The following is a 23,315-nucleotide window of genomic DNA, read 5'->3' as shown; positions in this document are numbered from 1 at the left end:
TCCTTGCTATGCCTCCAATCTGTCTGAATCTCTCCATCTCCATTACTTCTATCTTAAAAGAGGTCCTTCTCTTTTGCTTGGATTACTATAATAGCCTCCTAACTCATCTCTGTGCCTCCAGGATTGCCATGCCCTGCTCCATTCCTTACACTCCACCCAAGTTGCTTTCTAAAATTAAAATGTGATGTCATTGCTGTCCTCTAATCCCTCAATGGCTCCCAATGCCTAGCAGTGCTTTCCAAAGTTTTCCAGCAAATGGCAAAAGAGTTTGCAGATACAGATTTAAGATGCTCACTACAAACGAGACTTTCCTTGCAAGGCCCAATTTTACCTTAAAAAGTCATTTTAATTTTACATTCTATTCCATGGGTAGCCACTTATGTTATTAAAAGACTGTTTTAAGTTACTTACCAATTAAACTACTTTTTCCACATAACTGAGTAAAACTGACACTCAAGACAGACATACTGATTACCTGCGGCTTCAAATATCCCTTCGCACAATGCCACCAGGCCAGGGGTCAGCAAATTACACCTGGCAGACCAAATGTGGCCCACCATCTATTTTTGTAAATAAAATTTTACTGGAACACAGCCAAGTTCAATCATTTATGTACTGCCTATGGCTATTTTCAAATTACAATGGCAGAGCTGAATAGCTGCAACAGAGACCATGTAGCCCATAAAGCCTAAAGTATTTACTATCTGGCCCTTTGGGAAAAAGTCTGCTGACTCCTGCAATAGACCATGAAGACTGTTAAGGCTAAGACTGTATTTTACTTGTCTTTAAGATCCCAGCACAAGAATAGAGAAAGTACTCAAAAATATTTAACCTAAAGAATTGTAATGTAGCTAGGAAGACCTCCAAGCACTCCTAAGGCACGTGTCCACAAAACTGACATAGAATGCCCCCAAACCCTATGGAAGATACACAGCGGCTAAATAGAGGTATTCCTTCATCACTCAGTGAAGTCTGAAAGGTTGAGGTAAGATAGGTGACAAATAAAAATGGCAAGCAATAGGATATATTGGAGAATATGAGGAAGCCATTTGGTATAAACCTAATTCGGCCTGACCTTGTCTTTCCAAAAGGGCCTGACCGAGGCCGTTGAGCATGCATTGTATATCTGCTTTAGAGATTCCCTATGGCAAGAGCAAAAGGCCCATGAGGTAAAGGTCCAACTTCCCTCCCCCTCCCAACGTTGGGGTCTCCTTAAGGATTAAGCATCTTTCCTTAGGCTAGAAACTGATTGCTGCGCTCACCTGTGACCCCTAGCTCGAGACAATAGACTTTGCCTCCTGCTACGCCCATCAAGATAGCAGACCCACTACCTGCTGTGTCCATCAAGTGCTGTGCCGACAGGGCAATCTTGTGACTATTGTGGAAGGGACATTTCAATCATATGTGAAACACCCTGTTTGGGGGTATATAACCACTCTGTGCACCCCACTTCTTCGGTGCCCTTTCTTCCTTTGGGAAGAAAGGCCCTGGGCCATGGTCCTCAGATTTCAGCTCAGAATAAACTCACCCAAATTTTCATTTACAGATTGGTTATGGATTATTTTCGTCGACATAGGTGAAATAGACTATTACTAAACAGAGGTCAATGCAGGTTCTAAAGAAACTGATAAGCCCATCAGACCTAAAAGCTGCCTTCCAAAAGAACTTCCATATAGCACTGTATCACTAACACATTCATCTAGTAGCATCTAAGAAAGAGTTAGGAACCATCATTCAGAGCAATTGCTATGGGAGTTAATATTTCTGGAACCTTTGTAATTGCATCATATTTTTTCTTCTCCAAATGTTGAGAAGCAAAACACTTAAAACCAAAATACTTTAGGTAAGAGTAGGAAAGTGGGGAGGTAGGAAGACTGTCCCACTTTGCAGTCGGTATTAAAAAAAATTATTATTTCAGGAAATACTGTATGGAGTGGTAATTTGGAACCATGAGATGCCCTAATAAAGCATGGCATGTCCTAGGAACAGGAGAGAGTTCCATTTGCTAAAATAAAGAATGCACGATGAGGAGTAGAGGGAAATAAAGCTAAATTGCGGCCACAGCTCAATTAACAGCAGATCTAAATGCTATTCTAAGGAATTCAGACTTGACTTTTCAAGCTACAGAATGCCTGAAGTCATGCAAGCAAGCACTGATAACAATCTGAGCTTTCGTTTAGGACAGGAGTCAGCAAACTACGGCCTGTGGGCCAAATCTAGCCCACAATCTGTTTTTGTAAATAAAGCTTTATTGGAATACAGCCACTCTCATCTATTTACATACTGTCCCTGGCTGCTTTCCCTTCGCAACAGCGGAGTTGAGTAGATGCAACAAAGACTATGGCCCACAAAGCCTAAAATATTTACTACTTATTTAGCCCTTTGGGAAAAAAACTGATGACCCCTCACTTTAGGAAGGTGAATCTGATAAGAGAAAGATGAATGTAAAGGATTAGGAGGACAAGGAATAATGGAGGCAGGGAGAAGTCATTCATGGCTACTGGGAAAAAACACACAAAAAAAGGTAATGAAGGTCTAAACCACAATAGTGAGAAGTGAAAGCCAAAGATGGCTGGCTGTTGGAGCCTCAGTGCAGGTTAGAATGAAACCTACACTTCGAGAGGAACCAGAGACAGAGAGAAACAAGGGCACGAATCAATTCAATGCCAGGGTACCATGACTGGGAAGACGTCAAGAACATGAATAAAAGAATGGAACACACAATAAAGAGCAAATTTCAGAGAGAAGGTGACAGAGATTAGTTTGATATCAGATATGAAAATTCTAATAACAATAAGACATACAGACAGCACATCTTAACAGTGCGAGAAGGAAATCCAAGTAGAGAAACAGAATTAAGAATCAACAGTTCAGCGACTGCGGCCAGTCTGATGGCATAGTGGTTAAGTTCATGTGTTCCACTTCGGCTGCCTGGGGTTCACACATTTGGATCCCAGGTATGGACCTACACACTGCTCATCAAACCATGCTGTGGCAGTGTCCCACATACAAAATAGAGGAAGACTGGCACAGATGTTAGCTCAGGGCCATTAAGCAAATTGTTAGCTCATTGTCCTCAAGCAAAAGAGGACAATTGGCAATGTATGTTAGCTCAGGGCCAATCTTCCTCATCAAAAAAAAAGAAGAATTGACAGTTCAGTGACGGTATCTGAAGAACAAAACTGGATGAGATCAAGTGTATGAGACAAGCTAGACATGACAGCATGAGCAGCAGATCCCATTTGCTCAGCAATCACACTGTGTCAGACCCTATGCTGAGCCCTTTCTGTTATTTCATTCTCCCAACAATCCTGCGATAAAGGAATTACCTCTCTCTAGTTACAGATCAGAAACCTGAGCTTGAAAAGGATTCAGGTAAAATTCTGAGGTCATACAGCTAATATGCAGCAGGGGTAGACCTGAAACCTAGGTCTACCTGATACCAAAGCCAGTGGCCATTCTCCCTAAGAACGCTGACACAAAACCAGACGGAAATACCTACATTTAGTGAGAAGAAAAGAAGCCAGGAGAGAAGGAATGGTTCAAGAGACTACAGAGAGTCAGGACAGTGCAGTATCATGTCAGCCAAGGGAGAAGAAAAGGCAAAGGAGAGGAGAGAATAACAAAAGTGGTGATTCTGATAGTTACTAGTGCCAGGTGCAATGCTTTACATACATTAGCTCATTTAGTCCTCCCCACAATCATGACATAAGTACTACAGTTGTCCCATGAAACAAATAAGAAAACAAGGTAGATAACTTGCATCACACAACTAGCCAATGGCAGAGCAAAGTTTTGAATCCAGGCAGCCTGACTCCAAATCCTACGCTTTTAACCAATACCCCATACTACCTCTGGATCAAGTGCTATGAGTGGCTAAGCAGAAAAAAGGCAGGAGAAAGAAAAAGATCCTTTTACAAGAGGGGAATAATAACTTTCAAAAGACTAGATTCAGAACAGCACGTGAAGGCCCATGTCATTATAAGGAGGCTAAGGAATAAATAAGTGATGACCAAGTAAAGGCAGATGGTACCACCTACTTGTAGAAGCCTTTGGACAGAAGGAGAGAGAATATTAATTAATTTATGGGATGAATACAACCAAGGAAATGTAAACCAGTTGCTTTAGTTCATAAAAGATCTTTTTTTGCTAACTTATTGATTATAAGAGGTATTTAGAATAGTTACTCAACAAACATCTTTTGGGTATCTGAGTTACCAGACATAACATTTTTTATATCCCTTATTGATTTAAGAGAATGCCCTATACCCATTTCTGAGACCCGAATGTGAATTAGAATCTCTGTGAAGCTTTAAGAGGTTGTCTGGCCTCCCACCTGGACTGAAAATCTCCGATTAATATTATGATCTATATTGGGCCCCTCACATTAATGTCATTCTGATGCAAAGCTTACACAGTTAAAGGAATTATGACACCCTCTGCATATACTGCCTATTTGAAAACAGTATCTTAAGAAGTGTTAAGGCTAATATGAACTTTACTACTTAAACTATGCCTTTTATGATTTACATGAAAAAACTAACCTGCTCAAAGAACTGTATATTTGCATACTATCAAAAGAATGTTCCTTTAAGTGAATGGTTGGTATTTTTCTTGAGTATAAATAAGTTATGTTGAAATTAACCAACATTCCAATGGTGTGTTTCTGAAATTATTTCAGTAAGGAAAGAGAAAGACTCATTTGATAAATATTTGGCTTATCTCCAACTTTTTAAAATTAAGAAATTTCTGTAATGCATAGAGTAAGATCAAGTAGGAGACCTGAAAACAAATACAGCATCCCCCAAAACATGCATAAATAGAAACACACTTCACACATCTCAGATAGGAGGTCAAACTCTAGAATCAGACTATCCTGGTTTGTACCCTGACTCTGTCTGTTACTTCCTAGTTATGTGATTTGGAACAAGTTTTTTTAAAAAAAGATCTCTCCATGTCTCAGTTTCCTCAACTGTAAAATGAAGAAAATAATAGTACCTAACACCCCATATGGTTGTTGTGAGAATTAAATGAGATAGTCTAGGTAGAAACAGTACATATAATGGTGCTTGATACATAATAAACATTGAGTCAATGTTGGCAATATAAATGTAAAAAATCTTCTCTAACCCAGCAATTGTACTTCTAGACATTTGTCTTATAAAACCTCACAAAAATGCACAAAGATATACCTTCAAGAATATGTAAAGTGGAATTACTTGTCATACAAAAAATTAAGAATAACTCAAACTTCCACCACAAGGAGCTAGTTAAATAATTTATGGTACAATCTTTCACTTAGCACCAATGTTTCTGAGGTTCACCCATGCTGTTGCATAAAAGAGTAGTTCATTTCATTTTACTGATGAATAGTATCCCATCATTTGATATATCACATTTTATCTAATCATGAGATGAAGGACACTTGGGTTGTTTCATTTTTTGCAGTTAATAAGTAATACTCAACTCTTTGTGTGGACATGTTTTCATTTCTCTTGGTAGATACTTAGGAGTACAATGGCTGGGTCATATGATGAGTCTCTAACTTTTTGAAAAATGGCTGACCTATTTTCCAAAGTAGCTATACTATTTTGCATTCTTGCAAATAATGAATTTATCAGTGTATGAGGATTTCAGTTGCTCCACATTTTTGTCAAAACTTGGTATTGTCGATATTTTAAATTTCAGCCATTTAAGTGTATGTATAGGCGTATCTCATTGTGCTTTTAACTACATGAGTCAAATTCAATAGCACAGATACCAAAGTAACTTTATGAATTAATAATAGTCACAGACAACATTATTAAGGGTAAAGAAGCCATAAAAGCATGACTGAAAAACTAACACCCAAACTTCTCCCATTAATTTAGAGAAAGAAGAATTAATTTTAGCATTTTGTTTTAAAAGCTTCCTATTAAGTTGTAGACTATATGGTAAATATAAGAAATACTAAGGAATATCAACAAATTATAGAACAATCTAACCTATATTTACATCAATAAAAACTATAAAATAAGTATAAATTCACTTCTGTGAGATCTGACCAATCATTTTATAGGCACTAGCTTATCTGCATGCATGACTAGCTTTTAAAATTAATCAACATTCAAGGGCTTCAATTTTTAAAATTAACCTTAAATAATTAAATTAACAATTATAAATAAAATATTTATCACCATTTGACTTCATTCTGCTAAGGGGGAGGGCATGGAGAGAGAGAGAGAAAGAGAAAGATGCTTTGATCAAAGTGTCCTTCAGTCTATTTCATTATCCACGATGTAAACAACTATCTGAAATTCACTTCAAGATGCCCTTATCCACTGACCAGTTTTCTTTTTCACAGTGCCAAGGCTATGTGCCAACTGCCTAAGCAACAAAAGATCCATTTTAATTAAAAATAACATTCTGATATCTCATTAAAAGCAAGTCAAGAATTCTGAATCTAAAACTGAACTTTAAACTTGTGATGTTAATGTTAACCAACACGATGAACAAGAGCAAAGGTTTAGAATTAAGGGCAGGCAAGGCCAAGTACTAATAACTTGAAAAGGCACTGCTGAGAGCTAAAAATGTAATCACCTTTTTAAAAGCTTCTTATAATAATCAATTATCTAACCTTTATTCTGTTAATTAGGTCAATTATTCCCATTTTATAGACGATGAGATGGGAGAGGTGCTGAGTGACTTGCTCAGCACCAAGAAAGCCAGATGACACGAATCCACAGCAGTGCTAGCAGGTCCTATTCCTGGCTTCTGTCAACAATCACCTTTGCTCCCCTACTTTTCTCCCTTTCCCTAGACCATTGCAAGAATCTTTACAGTAAGTATACATTAGAGAAAAGCCCTATTGGTTTTTTCTTTTGAGGAAGATTAGCCCTGAGCTAACATCTGCTGCCAGCCCTCCTCTTTTTGCTGAGGAAGCCTGGCCCTGAGCTAACATCCGGGCCCATCTTCCTCTACATTATACGTGGGACACCTGCCACAGCATGGCTTGACAAGCGGTGTGTGGGTCCACACCTGGGATCCAAACTGGCGAACCCCAGGCTGCCGAAGTGGAACATGCAAACTTAACCACTGTGCCACCAGGCCAGCCCCCAAACCTTACTGTTTTTATGCAACAAAGCACAGTTCCTGAACACTAGCAATTCTTTTGTTGAAAACAAACTGTTCTTACATATTTTAAAGATACTTTCTACCAAAACTATCAAGAGATGCTTCAGATCTAACAATTATAGGAATTATTTCTAATATAAACAAAACCAACTAATATGAATTCTAGTTTCAGTTTTGTTAGTTAAGAATATCCCCTAACACCCCCAGCCCTGGTGCACTATTACTAAGGTTTTTATTTTTAAAAAAATTCAGATTATTCTTACTTAAATGCCAGTTACAAGAAAAAAACACAAAACAAAAGCAAAACACACATGAACATATGCAATGGGAGCAGGAAACAGGACAGTTTAAAGAGGAAGAGGGAAAAGAGAAAGAACCACAATCCAGTGTTAATCATTAGTGATGAAGGCTCTCAGTCTTTTATGGTAAAAGTGCACATGTAGAATTCTAAAGCAAGGATTAACCTGGCAGGTGTGCTTGGAGAGGTGTGCCCTCCAGGGAAGACATTCTCACTAAGGTCATGGCTTCCATCCTGGTCATACCATTTCACTTCACTTTGGTTTACAGCCAGATTATACAAGGTAAACATCTTTCAGAAGTCTGTACATATATACCACTAGTTTAAGTTATAATGTATATCCCTTATCTGGGTCTCTATAGCTTGAATTGACTACTATGGTTGGGGGGAGGGAACTCAAAGCCTAATTCTGTAGACATGGGGCAAGAATAGCAACTGAATAAACAGAGAAACTTGGCTCTACCATAACCAGACGTGAAATGCTTAAAAATGTTTTTTGTTTTGTTTTGTTCTTTAGAACTCCTCTTACAACAGGAGTTCTTAATGTAGGGTATGGATGGGTTTTACTATAAGCAAAATTTTGCAGGGCTGGCCTGGTGGTATAGTGGTTATTTTGTGCACTCCGCTTTGGCAGCCTGGGGTTCGCGGGTTCGGATCCTGGGCACAGACCTACACACCACTCATCAAGCCATGCTATGGTGGCGTCCCACATACAAAACAGAGAACGACTGGCATGGATGTTAGCTCAAGGACAATCTTCCTCCAGCAAAAAGAGGAAGATTGGCAACAGATGTTAGCTCACAACCAATTTTCCTCACCAAAAAAACTTGGCATTTATGTTTATTTTTAGGATGAGAAGGTGCATAGCTTCCATTAGATTCCTAAACGGGTCCAGAAGCAAAACAAAGTATGAACCACTAACTTACATAATTACCTTGAAAAAAACTTGTAAGCTATTGGGGAGGGGTGCTATTTTTATCATACATGATTTTTTGCCAAATTTTTTTGTTTTTAAGGTATGCTTTTTGGTGAGGAAGACTGGCCCTAGGCTAACACATGTTGCCAATCTTCCTCTCTTTTTTTTTTCTCCCCAAAGCCCCAAGATATAGTTGTATATCCTAGTTGTAAGTCCTTCTACGTGAGACGCTGCCACAGCAAGGCTGAATGAGTGGTGTGTAGGTCCACACCCAGGATCGAAACGGGCAAACTCCAGGCCGTCAAAGTGCAGTGTGCAAACTTAACCACTACACGACCTGGCTGGCCCCCAAGATTTTCTTTCTTCAAGAAATTTGATTCTAAAATACTCTAAGTTGTAACCACCCAAAACTGCAACCATTCTTTGCACATAAATTATCTGTGGTAAATATTTAACCCCAGGCTACTTTCCTTACCAACTAAAAACTGGACTCAGAGAATGAAAACACATTTTAAACATCAAAGTTAAGCAAAATTGGGAAGTGGAATTCTTTTTAAGCATAAAAATATTTCACTACATTTCAAGACCAAACTCAAATGACATTTACACCATCCAGTTTCTATATCATCTGCACTACCAGTGCCTTCTTTTAACACAGTTAAATCAACTGGTTACCCCAGGTTGGTTAAACGTTGAATCCAGAAGTGTGGTTAAAGCGAAAGTTGTCTAATCATAAAGAAATTTCTCATCTTGTTTAACCTATGCCCTCTTTTGTCAGATATAACTCTTAAACCTCCTTTAATGTTATTTGAAATTTTGAATAAATTACAGTTCTAAAACCAAATCAAAACTACAATAATTTCAGAAGTTTAAAATTTTGCTCTTCAAAATTTTTACTTAGACACCAATCATGTGGTATCAATGTTGAGCTGTGTCACCTTGCTAGCCACAAGCTTCTCTCTTCTAGGTCGTGTAAAAGAGTATACAAGAGGTCACTTTCAACATCATGTGTATTGTGTTGCTTTGTTTTGAAGTGACACATGTTCCCTGGGGATTCTCATGCCATTGGTGGGGGTAGGGGAGGGAAGTTATGCGGGCGCTCTCCTCTTGAGACTCACGGTTGTGCAGTATTCTACCACAATCTGTAACCTGATCAACTGACTTTGGGCCTAGACAATGGTGTAAAACTTCATTTCACCTTCAGAGCAGACCCTTCTCCCATACTTGGGAGTTAAAAATAGTTTAGGTCATGTTGGCCTGGGTTATTTTTATCTGGAAAATAGGGATTCGAAACAGCATAGTAAACAGAGAAAGGACAGTTGACCACAATAGGACAAAAACCCTCATAGACTTTCAAAGTCTTACTGTAGTTTTAGAAAATGGATGGAAAGAAGGGAAGCAGAGGCGAGGTACAGGGCAGATCAGTTCAGGGCAATTAACTAAGTGTTAATATATGAATAATAAATAACCACAAAAGGTGCTTTGCATAAGACAGAATAGCATAAAACAGCTTCCCTGCCCTTATAACTTTCTGGAGAAGATACTTCAGGAACAAAAGGTATATAAAGTTTCTGAAAAAAGCGAGATCAATGGAGGTTCAGAGTTCAGGGAGCTCTTTGGGAATGGGACTTAAGCTAGACCCTAAAGAATGTATAAGATATGAAGTGCTGGGGCAGGGGTGTGGGAGTCATAAACGAGTCAAAGAATTCACTGATTAGTGTTAGGAGGAGTGAGAAGAGGAGCAATAAGGAGGAAAACAGTCTGGCTGAAATAGTGGTTGTACTTCAAAGAGGAATAGCAAATAACAGTGGATAGATAGTGTGGGCCTAAGCAGTTGGGAAGCATTAAATGCATAAGAATTAAATTGTATCCTTTAAATAAATCTTGGAAGATTTTCGTTAAGATTTTCATAAGTGTTGCCAAATTTATATAAGATGGATTTATATATAGGTGGTACATGGAAAAGAATGAATTAAGGGAAAAAAATAACATCGTATAACAATCCGGGTATGATGTGATTAAAATCTTAATTAGGGTGGTGCAGTGGAAATTCAAATACAACACTTACTGAATGCCTGATGCAAGAAGCTAAGTATACCAACACAAATAAGACAAGGGTCCTATCCTCCAGTGGCTCACAATTAGTAGAGGAAACCCACCATTGTGAAAAGTGTTCTATCAGTGATAAGTGCCATAGCAACAGACAGCACAGTTATAATTATGCTCAGAGGGAGTGGGGCAAGAAGCAAGTTAGAAAAACCTCCCTACCACCTTCCCACACAAAGAGAGCCAGGGAAATTCACACAGGTAGAAAAGGAACACAGGTTCAAAGAAACTGCAAGTAGGCTCCAGGGGCTGGAGTAAAAAGTACGTGATGGGAAAAGTTTAAAAAAACTTTCTATAGCATACCAAGACACTGGGAGAAGCAAGTATTTTCAAGCAGGAGAATGATATAATCTGTGTTTTGGAAAGACAACACCAGGGCAATGGATAGAATGGACTGAAAGGAAAAATACAAGAAAAAAACTAGGTTTTTATAATATCTAGGACGGAGATGAAGATGGGTCTCAACAGGAAAGCGTAAATGGGAATGAGAAATGAGAGACAGATAAGAAATAATTTTTAAATGAGTAAAATTCACATACTGTTAATGGAAAGTATGTTCCTCTAAAATATCATGCTCTTTTCGGACTTGGAGACTTTCAGTGGACATCCTCCACTGAGAGGGACTCGGCCATTCAAAGTCTCAGTCTAAGTAACTACTTCTTCAAGGAAACCTTTCCTGGCATGCAGACCACGTTAGGTCTCCTCTAATGTGCTCCCACAGGATCTTGTACATCTCATAAACATCCACCACACAAGAAATTGCAGGTTCAACATTGTTCTTCCCCTCAGACAATAAAACTCCAGAAGGGCAGACGGAATTCCCTTGACTTGGGCGCTGTGGTACCATCAGTGCATAGCACTGATTCTGGCATATATTTGGCACTCTGTAAATAGCTGTTCAAAAAATAGATGGAGTTCACAGATGGGATCAGTTTTAAACCTGTTTCCCCATCTTCCCACCAGCCCTCATCCCCTCCAGGAGGAAACTTCAGTCTCAATCCCACTGAGTAGGCAGTACTCCCAGAACATTCAGGTGACACCCATTAGTCCTCTACAGATGCCAGGGTCTTAACAAATCCTAACAGCTGAAGTCACGGTTGCTTCTCTCCTCCTCCTCTTGCTACTTCTGTTATTATTATATTACAGTTAATATTAAATGAGTACTAATTACCTGCTGAGCATTTCTCATGTATTATCTCATCTACCTTCAAACAAACCTTACTGAACTAGGTATTATTATTGACTCTTATTACACTGATGAGGAAACTGATACTTTGCTAGAAAATGTGCCTAAAACGAAAGCACAATCAAGCAGCAAAACAAGGGTTTGAACACAGGCAGACTAACTTAAGAACTTGTGCTTCCCTAAGTACATAAGATCACCCAGGGAGAAAAAGGGTAGACTACAGCAAAAAAAGACAAACCACAGACGATTAAGAACAGTAACATTTAAGAGGCAGACACTGCAAAGGAAGAAGCAACTTCAAAAATGGTATTCACACCCTTGTGTAATTCCTTCACCTTGAGAGTGGAATGAATCTGGTAACTGCTTCTAACAAAAAGATGGGATGTCACTTCTGTGGTTAGGTTACAAAAGACTGGGACTTCAGTCTTGCTAGCAGACTCTCTACTGTCTTCTTGGCTTCATACTTTGATGAAGCAAGCGGCCATGCTGGAGAGGCCCACATGGCAAGGAACTGAGGTCCTCCTTCCAACAACCCACGACAAACTGAACGCTGCCAACAGCCCGAGTGAACTTGGAAGCAGATCCTTCCTCATTCCGTCCTTCAGAAGAGACCACAGACCCTGGCCAACATCTTGACCGCGGCCTTGGGAGAGACAGAGCAGTAGAGGATGCAGCTAGGCTATGCCCAAATTCCTGATCTCTGTCAGATAATAAATGTGTGTTGTTTTAAGCCACTGAGTTTTGGTGTAATTTGTTACATAGCAACAGGTAACAGATGCTGAGAAGAAAAATCTAGAAATATAGATGTTTCAAGTTCTCCCTACATGTATCTTCTGATAGTGATCAGCAGAAAGCTAAGAACTGAGCTTCAAGAAAAAACTATAGCTAGAAGTTGAGAAAAGAAGGAAAACTCTGAAAAGTATAATGAGGAAAAATAATTGAAAGGCTCAGACTCAGGCTAGTAAATGAGTGGTCAAAGATTTTAGAGGTGGGGTACTTAATAGTGCTACTGAAGAAGGAAGCAAACCTGGTTTAAGAGGAAAAAAAATCCCTACATTTTTTAATTAAAAAATAATTTTCAGGGCTCGTCCCAAGGCCTAAGGGTTAAGTTTGGCATGTCCCAATTTGGCGGCCCAGATTTGCTTCCCAGGTGCAGACCTACACCACTCATCAGCAATCATGCTGTGGTGGAGACACACAGACAAAACAGAGGAAGATTGGCCCAGGGCAAATCTTCCTCAAGCAAAAAGAGGAAGATAGGCAACAGACATTAGCTCAGAGCCATCTTTCTCAGCAAAAAAAAACCCCCCAAAAAAAACCTGAAGACACTATTTCAGAGGAATAGTGCTAAGAGAAATCAGTGGAAGATATAATCAAAGGTAAAAAATAACTAGAGATAGAATAGAAGATAATTATATGCCAAACCTATAGAATCAGAACTTCTAGTGACCACTTATAGATGAGAGATGAAGACCAATGTTAATGAGAAAAAATTCAGATGCATGGTCAATCTTTTAATACTCCAAACTCCTGATTAGACCTTTTCAATTAACTGGCTAGAACTGATATTTCCAATCTAGGCTTTATTATACAAAAATCAGTCTTAAATTGAAATTGCTTGAATTAAGTTGAGATTATAGGTTCCTGGATTCCATTGCTCATGTTTGAACTTTCAGGTTTTAATTTTTTTTTTAAGGAAGATCAGCCCTGACCTAACATCTGCCAACAATCCTCCTCTTTTTGCCAAGGAAGACTGGACCCAGGCTAACATCCGTGCCCATCCTCCTCTACTTTATATGTGGGATGCCTGCCACAGCATGGCTTGACAAGTGGTACACAGGTCCACACCCGGGATCCAAACCAGTGAACCCCAGGCCACTAAAGTGGAATGCGAGAACTTAATCACTGCACCACCAGGCCGGCTCCCACGTTTTAATTTTTTAAAACCATTTCATACATGATAAGCTAACATTTACCCATACTTTTGTGACCTCCCTTACCCTGGAGTCAAAAGCAAGGCTTCCTATGCTTTAAGAGTCCTGAGTACTATGTTCCAATTTTAACACTATCAGTTCCTATTTGATAGTTGGTACTGTTATTTCTGATTCCAGTGTCAGGCTCCACATCAAGGGGATGAGGGCTCATATTTCTCTGATATCTTTTCAGACCATCAAATATGGTCCCAAAGCCATCACAAACTTCCTGCTTCTTGATTTACTACTTTAGGAAGCTATCACATAGTCATTTCTACCTATAAGTCACTGGAATTATTTTTTATATTTTGTGGTCACTCTACTTCTTCTCAGTTTTCTATAGTAGCTATATTTTCAACAGCATGTTTAAATAAAGATGTTTTATTTCTCACTTTATTTTGACATTTAATCTAAATCTATGCTCGCTTCTCATGTGGAACCATTAAATTTTTTCCAATGTTTCCCTAAATTTCAGAATCTGTGTAATTCTTTTTTGGATTTGTATCTACAGGCCATCTTGAGTAGTTCATGCAAGACAGCACAGACACACTTGTTGACTGCACCAGAAGTGCTGCAAGATTTCCTGCAGTAATTTCTGCAGGCAGCCCCAGCGGAGAGCTGATGAGAGCATACTGTGCAAAGCAGCCATAAAGCCTTGGAGAAGAAAGGATGGGGCTTTAAGGTCAATAGCAGTAGTGGCAGGCACAGCCAATTTGAAGGAATATGGAAAGGTAGAGCACAGAACTTTTTCCTTCTGGCTTTGGGTGCCATATAAGTGTCAATAATCTGCTATAAATGGAAACTGAAAAAGTGGGGCAAGACAAGACAAGCAGAAGATTTTAGGGCAAGATAAAATAAGAATTACTTCCTTCAAATTGCTCAAGCCACAAACTTTGGAGTCATTCTTGACTCCTCCCTTTCTCTAATATCTCACATCTAATCCGTCAGCAAATCTCACTGACTCTACTTTCAAAACACATCCAGCATCCAACTAATTCTCACCACATCTGCAGCTACTACTCTAATTTAAGTCCCTATCATCTGGAGCCTAGACTATCACAAGAATGTCCTAACTGGTAATCCTGCTTCCATTCTTGCTCCCCTCTAGTTTACTCCCACACAACAGCCACAGGGATCTTTTAAAACAAACCCTCCAATGGCCTCCCATATCACCCAGGATAAAACCCAGAGTTCTTGTCACAGCTTAAAGACAAGATCCCACATGAAACAATCTCCTTGCCTATCCCACAACTTCACTGACCCCATCTCGTCTCATGTTCCCTCCCTCACTCTGCTATAACCACAAGGCCTCCTCCTCGCTGTTTCGTGAACACACGAAGCACATTCCATGTCAGGGCCATCGTATTTGCTATTTCATACCTTCACTTGGAATGCTCTTCTCCCACATAACCCAGCTCCTCATTTCATTCAAGTCTCTATTTCAATATCATCTTATTATTTATCAGTCCTATCTAAAGGAGCACCCCCTGCTCACGCTGTCCTTACCTTATTTATTTTTTGTCAATATCTACCATCTAACAAGTGTGTATTTACTTATACATCTGTTTATTGACCGTCTCTCCCTACTCCTTACCTACCTCAAATACAATTTAAACTCATGAGTAGTGGGCTCTTTTTGTTTTTGTTGTTCAGGTGTTCCTAGCTCCTAAAACAGTACCTGTACATAGAAAGTATTCACTTCATATCTGTTGAATGAATTAATTAAAAGATTATTGCAACAGGACTCAGAGATAACAATAAGAAGGAGCCAAGAGCACACGTATTTTGCTTTGGTAAAGAAATGGGATTTGGGACACTGAATAAGGAAAATGAGAATTGCAAACTCATGAAAATTTTATGGCGATTTTGATAAGCAAACAGAGGATACAAATACCATCCAAGCTCTTCAGAAATAAAACTATAATTTGGTTCCAGAAAAATGAGATAATCAAGTACAAAACATTCCAACAAAGGTAGCAGAATAGCTCAGAGTTTGGACTAGGAAATACAGATGTCAAATAAACGATTGTAAGGGAAGACTTTGGTTAACCATCCATTAGTTTTTCGTTTGTTTCTTTTATTCTATTTTCTAGAACAGAAAGGCTTTAGCTGGAATAAGAGTCAAAGACAGGCTATGAATATGGCTCAATACATGATGTGAATGCTATCCTGTAGTCATAAATGTTTCAAGTGCGGAAAGAAGGGCATAGGGGAAAGGAGGTAGGATGCAAGCACAGTAATAAAATGCATCTATGAACACTGTCCAAGAATGTGCTCAAATGAAAGGGAGACTGAGACTTTTGGTGTCACTTTAAAGGCCTAAAGCAAAAGATAAAATAAAAACAACAAAGCTGGACCAGTCCCAGTAGCCTAATGGTTAAGATCAGCACATTCTGCTTTGGTGGCCTGGGTTCAGTTACCAGGCGCAGATCTACAATGCCATGCTGTGCTGGCGGCCCACATACTAAAAAACAGAAGAAGACTGGCATGGATGTTAGATGAGGGCAAATCTTCCTCAGCAAAAAAAACCCCCCAAAAAAACAAAAAGCTACTAAGTTGATAACATCAATCCAAAGGCATACAAGAAAGGCACAGGCTTCAGAAAACATGGAAGAAGAAGAACAAAGATAGATTTCAAGGGTGACAGGAAAAAAAACAAGAAAGGAAAACAGAGAATGAACATGTAAATCAGAAAAACAGAGCAGAAAGATAGTTCCAACTAAGGAAACAAGAGAGGGTAGTCTTGCTTTGGGGAAGACAGCTTCAATGTTGGAGGAAAGGAAAGGAGATGAATAAAGAACACCAAGGGAAATTAGGGAGGAATTACCTAAACGATGAAAACTTAAAACTAGAATGTCAGAAGCCAAAGTGTAGAATGACAGAAGCAAAAGGGAGAAGGAAAGGGAAGTTATAAATGTTCAAGCAACTCCCAAAAAACGACATAAAGAATACCAAAATTAGTTAAGTAGCAATACGTAATTTTTACGAGATGCAGCATAAAGTTGCAGGTATAACAATGAACTGACAGTTTTGAAGTGACAAAACTGACACTAACCAGCTCTATGCCCTTGAACAAGTCACGTAACCTCTCTGGGACTTACTTTCTCTGTTGAAAAAAAAATCTATGTGTGGTAGGGGCAGTGGCATGGTTGAGGTCAAAAACAGGTGATCATTCTAAGTCTTTTTTCCTCCAGCTTATAAGAAGGGGAAAGACAGCAAAAGCACAAAACTTAAAGAATCAGAAAAATAGAATTTTTTGTTTTTTTAAGGTATGCTTTTTTTTGGTGTGGAAGATTGGCCCTGAGCTAACATCTGTTGCCAATCTTCCTCTTTTTTTCCCCCTCTCCAAAATCCCAGTACATAGTTGCATATCCTAGTTGCAAGACATTCTAGTTTTTCTCTGTGGGACACCACCACAGCAAGGCTTGAGGAGCGGTGTGTAGGTCCGTGCCCAGGATCCAAACTGGTGAACCCTGGACCACCAAAACAGAGAGCACAAATTTAACCACTCGGCCATGGGGCCAGCCCCAGAAAAATTTTAAAATGAGAATAATAATCATTAACCACAATTTTGCACATGCTTTACAATTTAAAAAGTGCTTTTACATGCATAATTATATGTACTCCTCACAGCAAGCCTAAAAGGCAGACAAGGCAGTATCATTTAACACCATTTTACAACTGGAGTAACTGAGGCTCAGAAAGATTAACTAACTGGCTCAAGGACACAGAAACAGTTGCAGATCCAGAACCCAACGCAGATCTAACAGCAGCACAAAGTCCACTATCCTTCTATGTTTAGATGCCCTCCTCCTGTGTGACTAAGGTCTTGCACGGTATTTTTGCGGCTTATTAGGTAGTAGATAAGTTAGGAGTTATAAACATGCAAAAAAAACCACAAACCCTTGTAACTTAAATAAAACTCCGTTAGAATTAAAAGAGTTACATTATATGTAAACTACATGTAAACTAATTCACTATACAAAATGTTTTCCTACAAAGTTGAACTTGGTTCAGTCACAACCTATTAAGACTACTCTTTCAGTCCACAGGTATCTCTTTTAAATTTTAAAGCACTGTGCAAAACTGTTATTACTGCAGTTGCAATAGTGTCAGCCTTTCTGCATACGGAATAACTGACTCTGATGTTGAATTCTGATATAGCTATTAAAACATTAAACAAGCTGCCTCAATTTGTACATCTGGATGCCAAGCATATAGAGAAAGTGGCCGAAGTAGATTGGGAAGGAAGTTTTGTTTGTAACATCTAAGAGGACTATCACCACATCTCTATGGTAGTGATGATAAAACAACAGGATTTTCCTCATCCTATTCTCTGCTCTTTAAAAGCCAAAATCAGGGGCTAGCCTGAGGGTATACGGCTTAAGTTTGCACACTCCACTTCAGCAGCCCGGGTGGGGGGGGGGGGGGCGGGGGGTTTGCGGGTTTGGATCCCAGGTACAGACCTACCCACTGCCCATCAAGCCATGCTGTGGCAGCATCCCACATACAAAATAGAGGAAGACTGGCACAGATGTTAGCTCAGCGACAATCTTCCTCACACCAAAAGAGGAAGATTGGCAACAGATGTTAGCTCACAACAAATCTTCCTCACCAAAAAAATGAAAATAAAAATAAAAATAAAATAAAAGCCATAATCAGCCAGAGCTAATTAACTACATACAGTACTAGGGACAAATCTTAGGAATACAATCTGCTACTTATTGGTCTCAACCTATTTTATCATTCCTTTTCTTTATGTACATTTTAAGTGAACAGTAAGTTTTGGATAAAATTCCAAAAATATATATATGATTCTAGGATTTTTATTTTAACAGGCAAATTTTTTCCTTCAGAGTGGCTAAGAAACTCTAGCTGAATACTTCAACCTTTTCCCATGATCTTTACTCCTCTGCATTCTTCTTTCTCCTCTACCCCCCAGTAAAGGCCCACAACAACACTACTTTTCACAAATCAACAGATCATGATTCCTTCCTGCTGGACATCATTGCAAGTCTTCTTGATGGAAGAAAGGGTGTGAGAAAGAAAGGATAGAAGGGCAGCTTAAGGGCAAAACGTGGGAAACCCCGAAAAAAGGACCAGAGAAAGTGGAAACCAGAGCTCAGTTAACATCAGTGGCTACAATCATGTTCCTGTTTTTCTCCTGTATTACTTCATCCTTCCCTGTAGTTCCTCTTTTAAAGCAGTTGGATAAACTGTGGCCAGATAAGTATGTCTGAAGTAGAAACTTGGGGCAAATCAAAGCCTACGCTGAACAAGCCACAGCCAATTATCCATCATCTGATTATCAGGCGCTGACATACACAAAGACCCTACAGAATAATGTAAATGAAAAGAACATCAGAATCTTGATCAGAAACCCGGAATTGAAGACCTGGTATGCTGCATGATCTCCAACAAGTGAACTAACTTTCCTGAGACTCACTTTTCTAATCTATAAACAGGGATAATACACCAACAATCTATTTTACAGAGTTGCTGTAAAAATCTAAGTGAGAAAAATACTACATATTTGAGGCAAGTAACGTTTAAAGTCACTATAATGCTGTAGAAGATACTAAAATTCTTAGCTGAAGAACCTCTCTGCAATCACATACAGCATCCATATTGTACCTCTCTTAAGAGTTATACTGGGGCCGACCCTGTGGCCGAGTGGTTAAGTTTGCGTGCTCTGCTTCGGCGGCCCAGGGTTTCGCTGGTTCAGATCCTGGGCGTGGACATGGCACCACTGATCACGCCATGCTGAGGCGGCATCCCACATGCCACAACCAGAAGGACCCACAACTAAAATACGCAACTATGTACTGGGGGGATTTGGGGAGAAAAAGAAAAAAAAAAAAAAAAAAAAAGACTGGCAACAGTTGTTAGCTCAGCTGCAAATCTTTATTAAAAGAAAAAGTTACACTGAAATGAGCATAATTCAGGTGGATTACTATAAAGTAGCTTTACAGCTACCATCCGAAATAAACATTGTATGTCACCTAATAAAAAGTTTATATAGCCCAAACATAAAGTACAATTATTCACAGACAAGGCTAACGCTATTCACTATTAACAAAACATGTATATCAAATTTTAGTTCCAATAGTAAGTTAAGTAATCTGCATCTTCTCATCTAATATCCTACCTATATGCAGTATAGCAGAAAAAGTATGCAGCTTGATATCTGAATGACCTAAGACTCAATCCCAGCTAGGTTATCATCAATGGTAGGCTCTGGCCAAGTCTGAGCTGAAATAGCCTCAAATGTAAATTAGGAATAATACTACCTCCTTCACAGGACTAAGGTTACTGTGATTAAGTCTGTACTGAGCCTAGTACACTGGCTGCTCAATATATGTAATTTGGTAATTTGACTGGCTGCCCACTCCTCCAAAGGAAGCATCTTTGGGTTTTTTTAGTAATACTTAAACTACAGGATCAAACACGATCACCAAAAACTCTCAGCCAAGAAGTGCAATGAAAGGGATTCCCTAAGATCACTCATAGATCCTGAAATTGTGTCTCTAAAATTAATGCAGGCATAAGGTCAAATCTAAAGAATTTAATACCCATCCTTCTTTCAGCTAGTCCATCACATGATGATATGTGTTGTCAAGTGATTTAAAACCTCAACCACTGTTCCCTTCAGCCGCTGGGACTCCTGCAGAAGGAGGTGGCTATTTTCTAACAGCCTCCCCACAAGAAGCATTGCTCTAGGAGCTAGGCTGGCTGCTGCCCTTTCCCTGAGGACAGGTGGAAACAGGAAGACAGGAGAGGGAAGGACTTAGCTTAACTTGGAAAGCTAAATGAACTAAGGAAAGCAGATCAAGGAAGATTTAGGACCTTTTCTTCACGACTACCTTAAGCTTCCGCCCCAACTATGAGCTTTGGTCTGTTTTCACAGGGCTATTTTAATAGTCCTTCAAGCTAGCTCCTTTCCTGCTCTGCAGCTCATGACTATATTCGAATTTGATCCATGACAGTGTTTTTAAAAAATATAAATGAAAAATCTCGTTAAATACTGACGCTGAAGTTTAATCAGGCACCCTTTTCATCTTCCAGCTTAATATGAAGAAATAGTTCACTCTTTTGAGACTACATGGTATGAAGACGTGCCTTCATCCAGCAATGAAGCACCAACGCATAAATGAGACCTCTCCTTCTGTTTTCCCCCACAAAATTGTCACGTTTAGAACTTTCCTCACTGCCTATGCTCAGCCTTTCGGGAAGCCTGAGCGTCACACATAATGACTGTTAAAATAGACAGTGTGACACACACAAAAGAACGACCTGGAAGAGCTGGTGTGTATGCACAGACACGCTCATGTGATGATCTCCTCCGACAAGCTCCCAAAACGCACAAAATCAGAGATTGATGGTGGTGGAAGGTGGAGCAGGGTGGCCCCGGGGTGGAGCCGGATACAAAGAAAACATTAAGATCTGGGAAGCAGAACGAAAAAGAACTGCAACAGAGTACTGCAAGAGACTATCAAGGAGGAAGGTGTCTGGGGTTTCCCACCCTGAGGAGGGAAGAGGGATTAGACTAGACAGCAACTGAAGAACCTGCAAGGGAAAAACTACAATAGCAAAGTGAAAACAAAGAGATTTCACCAAATCAAGACGTTAGAATGAGCCCTCCCTCCTGCTCCAATTCCGTGGGGGTGAGGGGGGTGGGGGGGGGTTTCCCCAGGAAACTGCAAAACAGTCCTTTTTCAACAGAGGGATCCTATCAACAAAGCAAATAAAGGAAACCTATGCTAAAAATGTAACCTACCTACACTGAGAGGTCTGAAAACAGAAATGCTTCTTTCCCCGTTTTGCAGTGTGTTTCAAAATAGCAGAGACAGGGAGAGGGATGAGAGCCACAATAGGCGGAGGGGAGCTGCCAAGCTCTCCCTGAGCGTGAGTCTTGCACTAAACGCTTCTTTTACATTTACTTTTGGGTGGTCAGCTGGCAGATTCGCAGCTAAACCCAGCAGTGCACTCTGCAAGGCAGAATCGGATGAGGGGCCCCGACCCCGAGAGAGAACTAAGAGCGAGTGCAAACACAAGGCCGATGCAGAACCAGCTCTCGCTTGGGTAGGACTCTAATCCCCCCCATCGGGCGGCCCTCACTCCAAGGAGGCTCGAATTGACTAACAGCGCACCGAAAGGGAGAGGACAGCAAAGTTCAAGGGAGACACAAAATTTCGCCAGGAAACCATGCAATGAGACGGAGCGTTTGCAGACGGGCAGCACGGGAAAAAGTGCACACAGAGAAGGGGGGTAAATGGATAAACGCCCATCTACGGATTGGACCCGCTTTCTTTACGGGGTGCCACACAAGAATGAAATCACTTTCTCGCCGAGGAACCACGTTCTTCACGCTAAGCGGCTCCTGTCGCGGGCAGGGGGCCGCCCGCCGGGCCAGGCTCGGCCGGCGCACACCCTCAGCGCACACTTACTTTCGTCCGGCCATTGATTTTGTAGTTGCCCAGCTTCCCGTTACAGTGGCGGATCAGGTCGTCCATGCTGCTCATGAGCAGCCCGATGGTCTCGCAGCCGGGCTCCTTGCCCTCGATCCAGGTGATCTTATCGCCTCGGATGTCCTTGGACGAGTCGCTCTTCTGGCTGACCAGCTGGCCGTCCGTGAACTTGCCGGTGTCGTGCAGGGCGCGCACCTCGTCGCCGATCTGCTGCCCAGTCTCCTTGCCCAGGAAGTCGTCCACCACGCAGATGCCGTGCTTGTTCATGCACGGCACGATGTACTCCAGCGCCAGCTTCAGCGCCGGCAGCGGCTTCGTCTGCCCGTTGGGCCGCAGGCCGCCGCCGTGGCTCAGCCCCTCGCCCGGCGTGTTACTCGGCGGGTACAGGTTCGCCTTCTCCTGGTACGGCGGCGAGCGGGCCAGCGCCTCCTCCTTCCCGGCCTCCGCCGGGCCCTGGCCGCCGGGTGCCGCGCGAGGCGAGGACGCGGCCGCCGCGGGGTCGGCCGCGGGCTTGGCCTTTGCCTTTGCCTTGGTCGCGCCTCCGGCGGCCGGCGGGCCCGCGGCCTCGGCGGCGGGGGCGGCGCTGTCCCGGCGCGGCGCTGCCTTCCGGGCCTCCCTGGCCCCGGCCCCGCCGGCCCGGAGCGGCGGCGCGGAGCCGGCGTGCCGGGGCTGGCCCGCCCCCTGGCCGGGGCCGCCGTCGCCGCTCTGGCACACGAGCTTGTGCTTCTTCCAGTCCTGCCGCTGGTGCTCCTTGCTGCAGTAGAAGGAGCTGCGGCAGCGGCTGCAGCGCAGCAGGTTCTCCATCTTCCCGCACAGCTCGCAGTACTGCCGGTCTCGCTCGCTCGGACTCGGCCCGCCGGGCCCACCGCTGTCATTGGCCATGGCGGCGGCGGCGGCGGCTGAGCAGGAGGGGTGGCGGCCGGACGGCCTCGCCCGGGGCCGGGGAGCGGGCGGAGCAGCAGGGGTCGTCACTGCGCCATGCACCGGCCGCCCCTCGCCTCAGGGAGGCCGGAGCCCCGGGCCCTCGGCCCGGCCGCTTCCTCGTCCTCCGGGTCCGGCCGCGCAGCGCCGGCGGCCGCCTCAGCGCCTCATCGCCGCCAGGGGCTGAGGGAGCGCGGCCTGCGCGGCGGACGGCGACTCCGCTCCGGCACGCGGGCCCGGGCGCGCGAGACCGGCCGCCTCGGCTGTCGCCGCCGCCTCAGCGTCGCGGGCGGCCGGGCCGGCCAGCGGAGGAGCGGAGGGCGTGCGGGCGCCA

At 41.9% G+C, this 23,315-nt stretch overlaps 1 protein-coding gene across 9 annotated transcripts in view; it reads right to left on the bottom strand.

Moving 5' to 3' along the window:
• The window catches only part of EGLN1 (egl-9 family hypoxia inducible factor 1), a 55,333-nt gene extending 32,247 nt beyond the window's left edge, over nucleotides 1-23,086 (bottom strand). For all 9 annotated transcript variants that reach the window (XR_011423794.1, XR_011423793.1, XR_011423796.1 and 6 more), the window contains exon 1: nucleotides 22,040-23,086. Coding sequence is in view for 1 of the 9 variants with exons in the window: in XM_014733482.3 (XP_014588968.2) it covers nucleotides 22,040-22,942 (903 nt within the window). In the remaining 8 variants the exon portion in view is untranslated. The remainder of the gene's footprint in view (nucleotides 1-22,039) is intronic.
• Nucleotides 23,087-23,315: the final 229 nt, after the last annotated feature.

The sequence above is a fragment of the Equus caballus genome, chromosome 1, assembly GCF_041296265.1.
Source record: "Equus caballus isolate H_3958 breed thoroughbred chromosome 1, TB-T2T, whole genome shotgun sequence".
NCBI lineage: Eukaryota > Metazoa > Chordata > Mammalia > Perissodactyla > Equidae > Equus > Equus caballus.
This window is presented reverse-complemented; position numbering and strand designations above follow the sequence as displayed.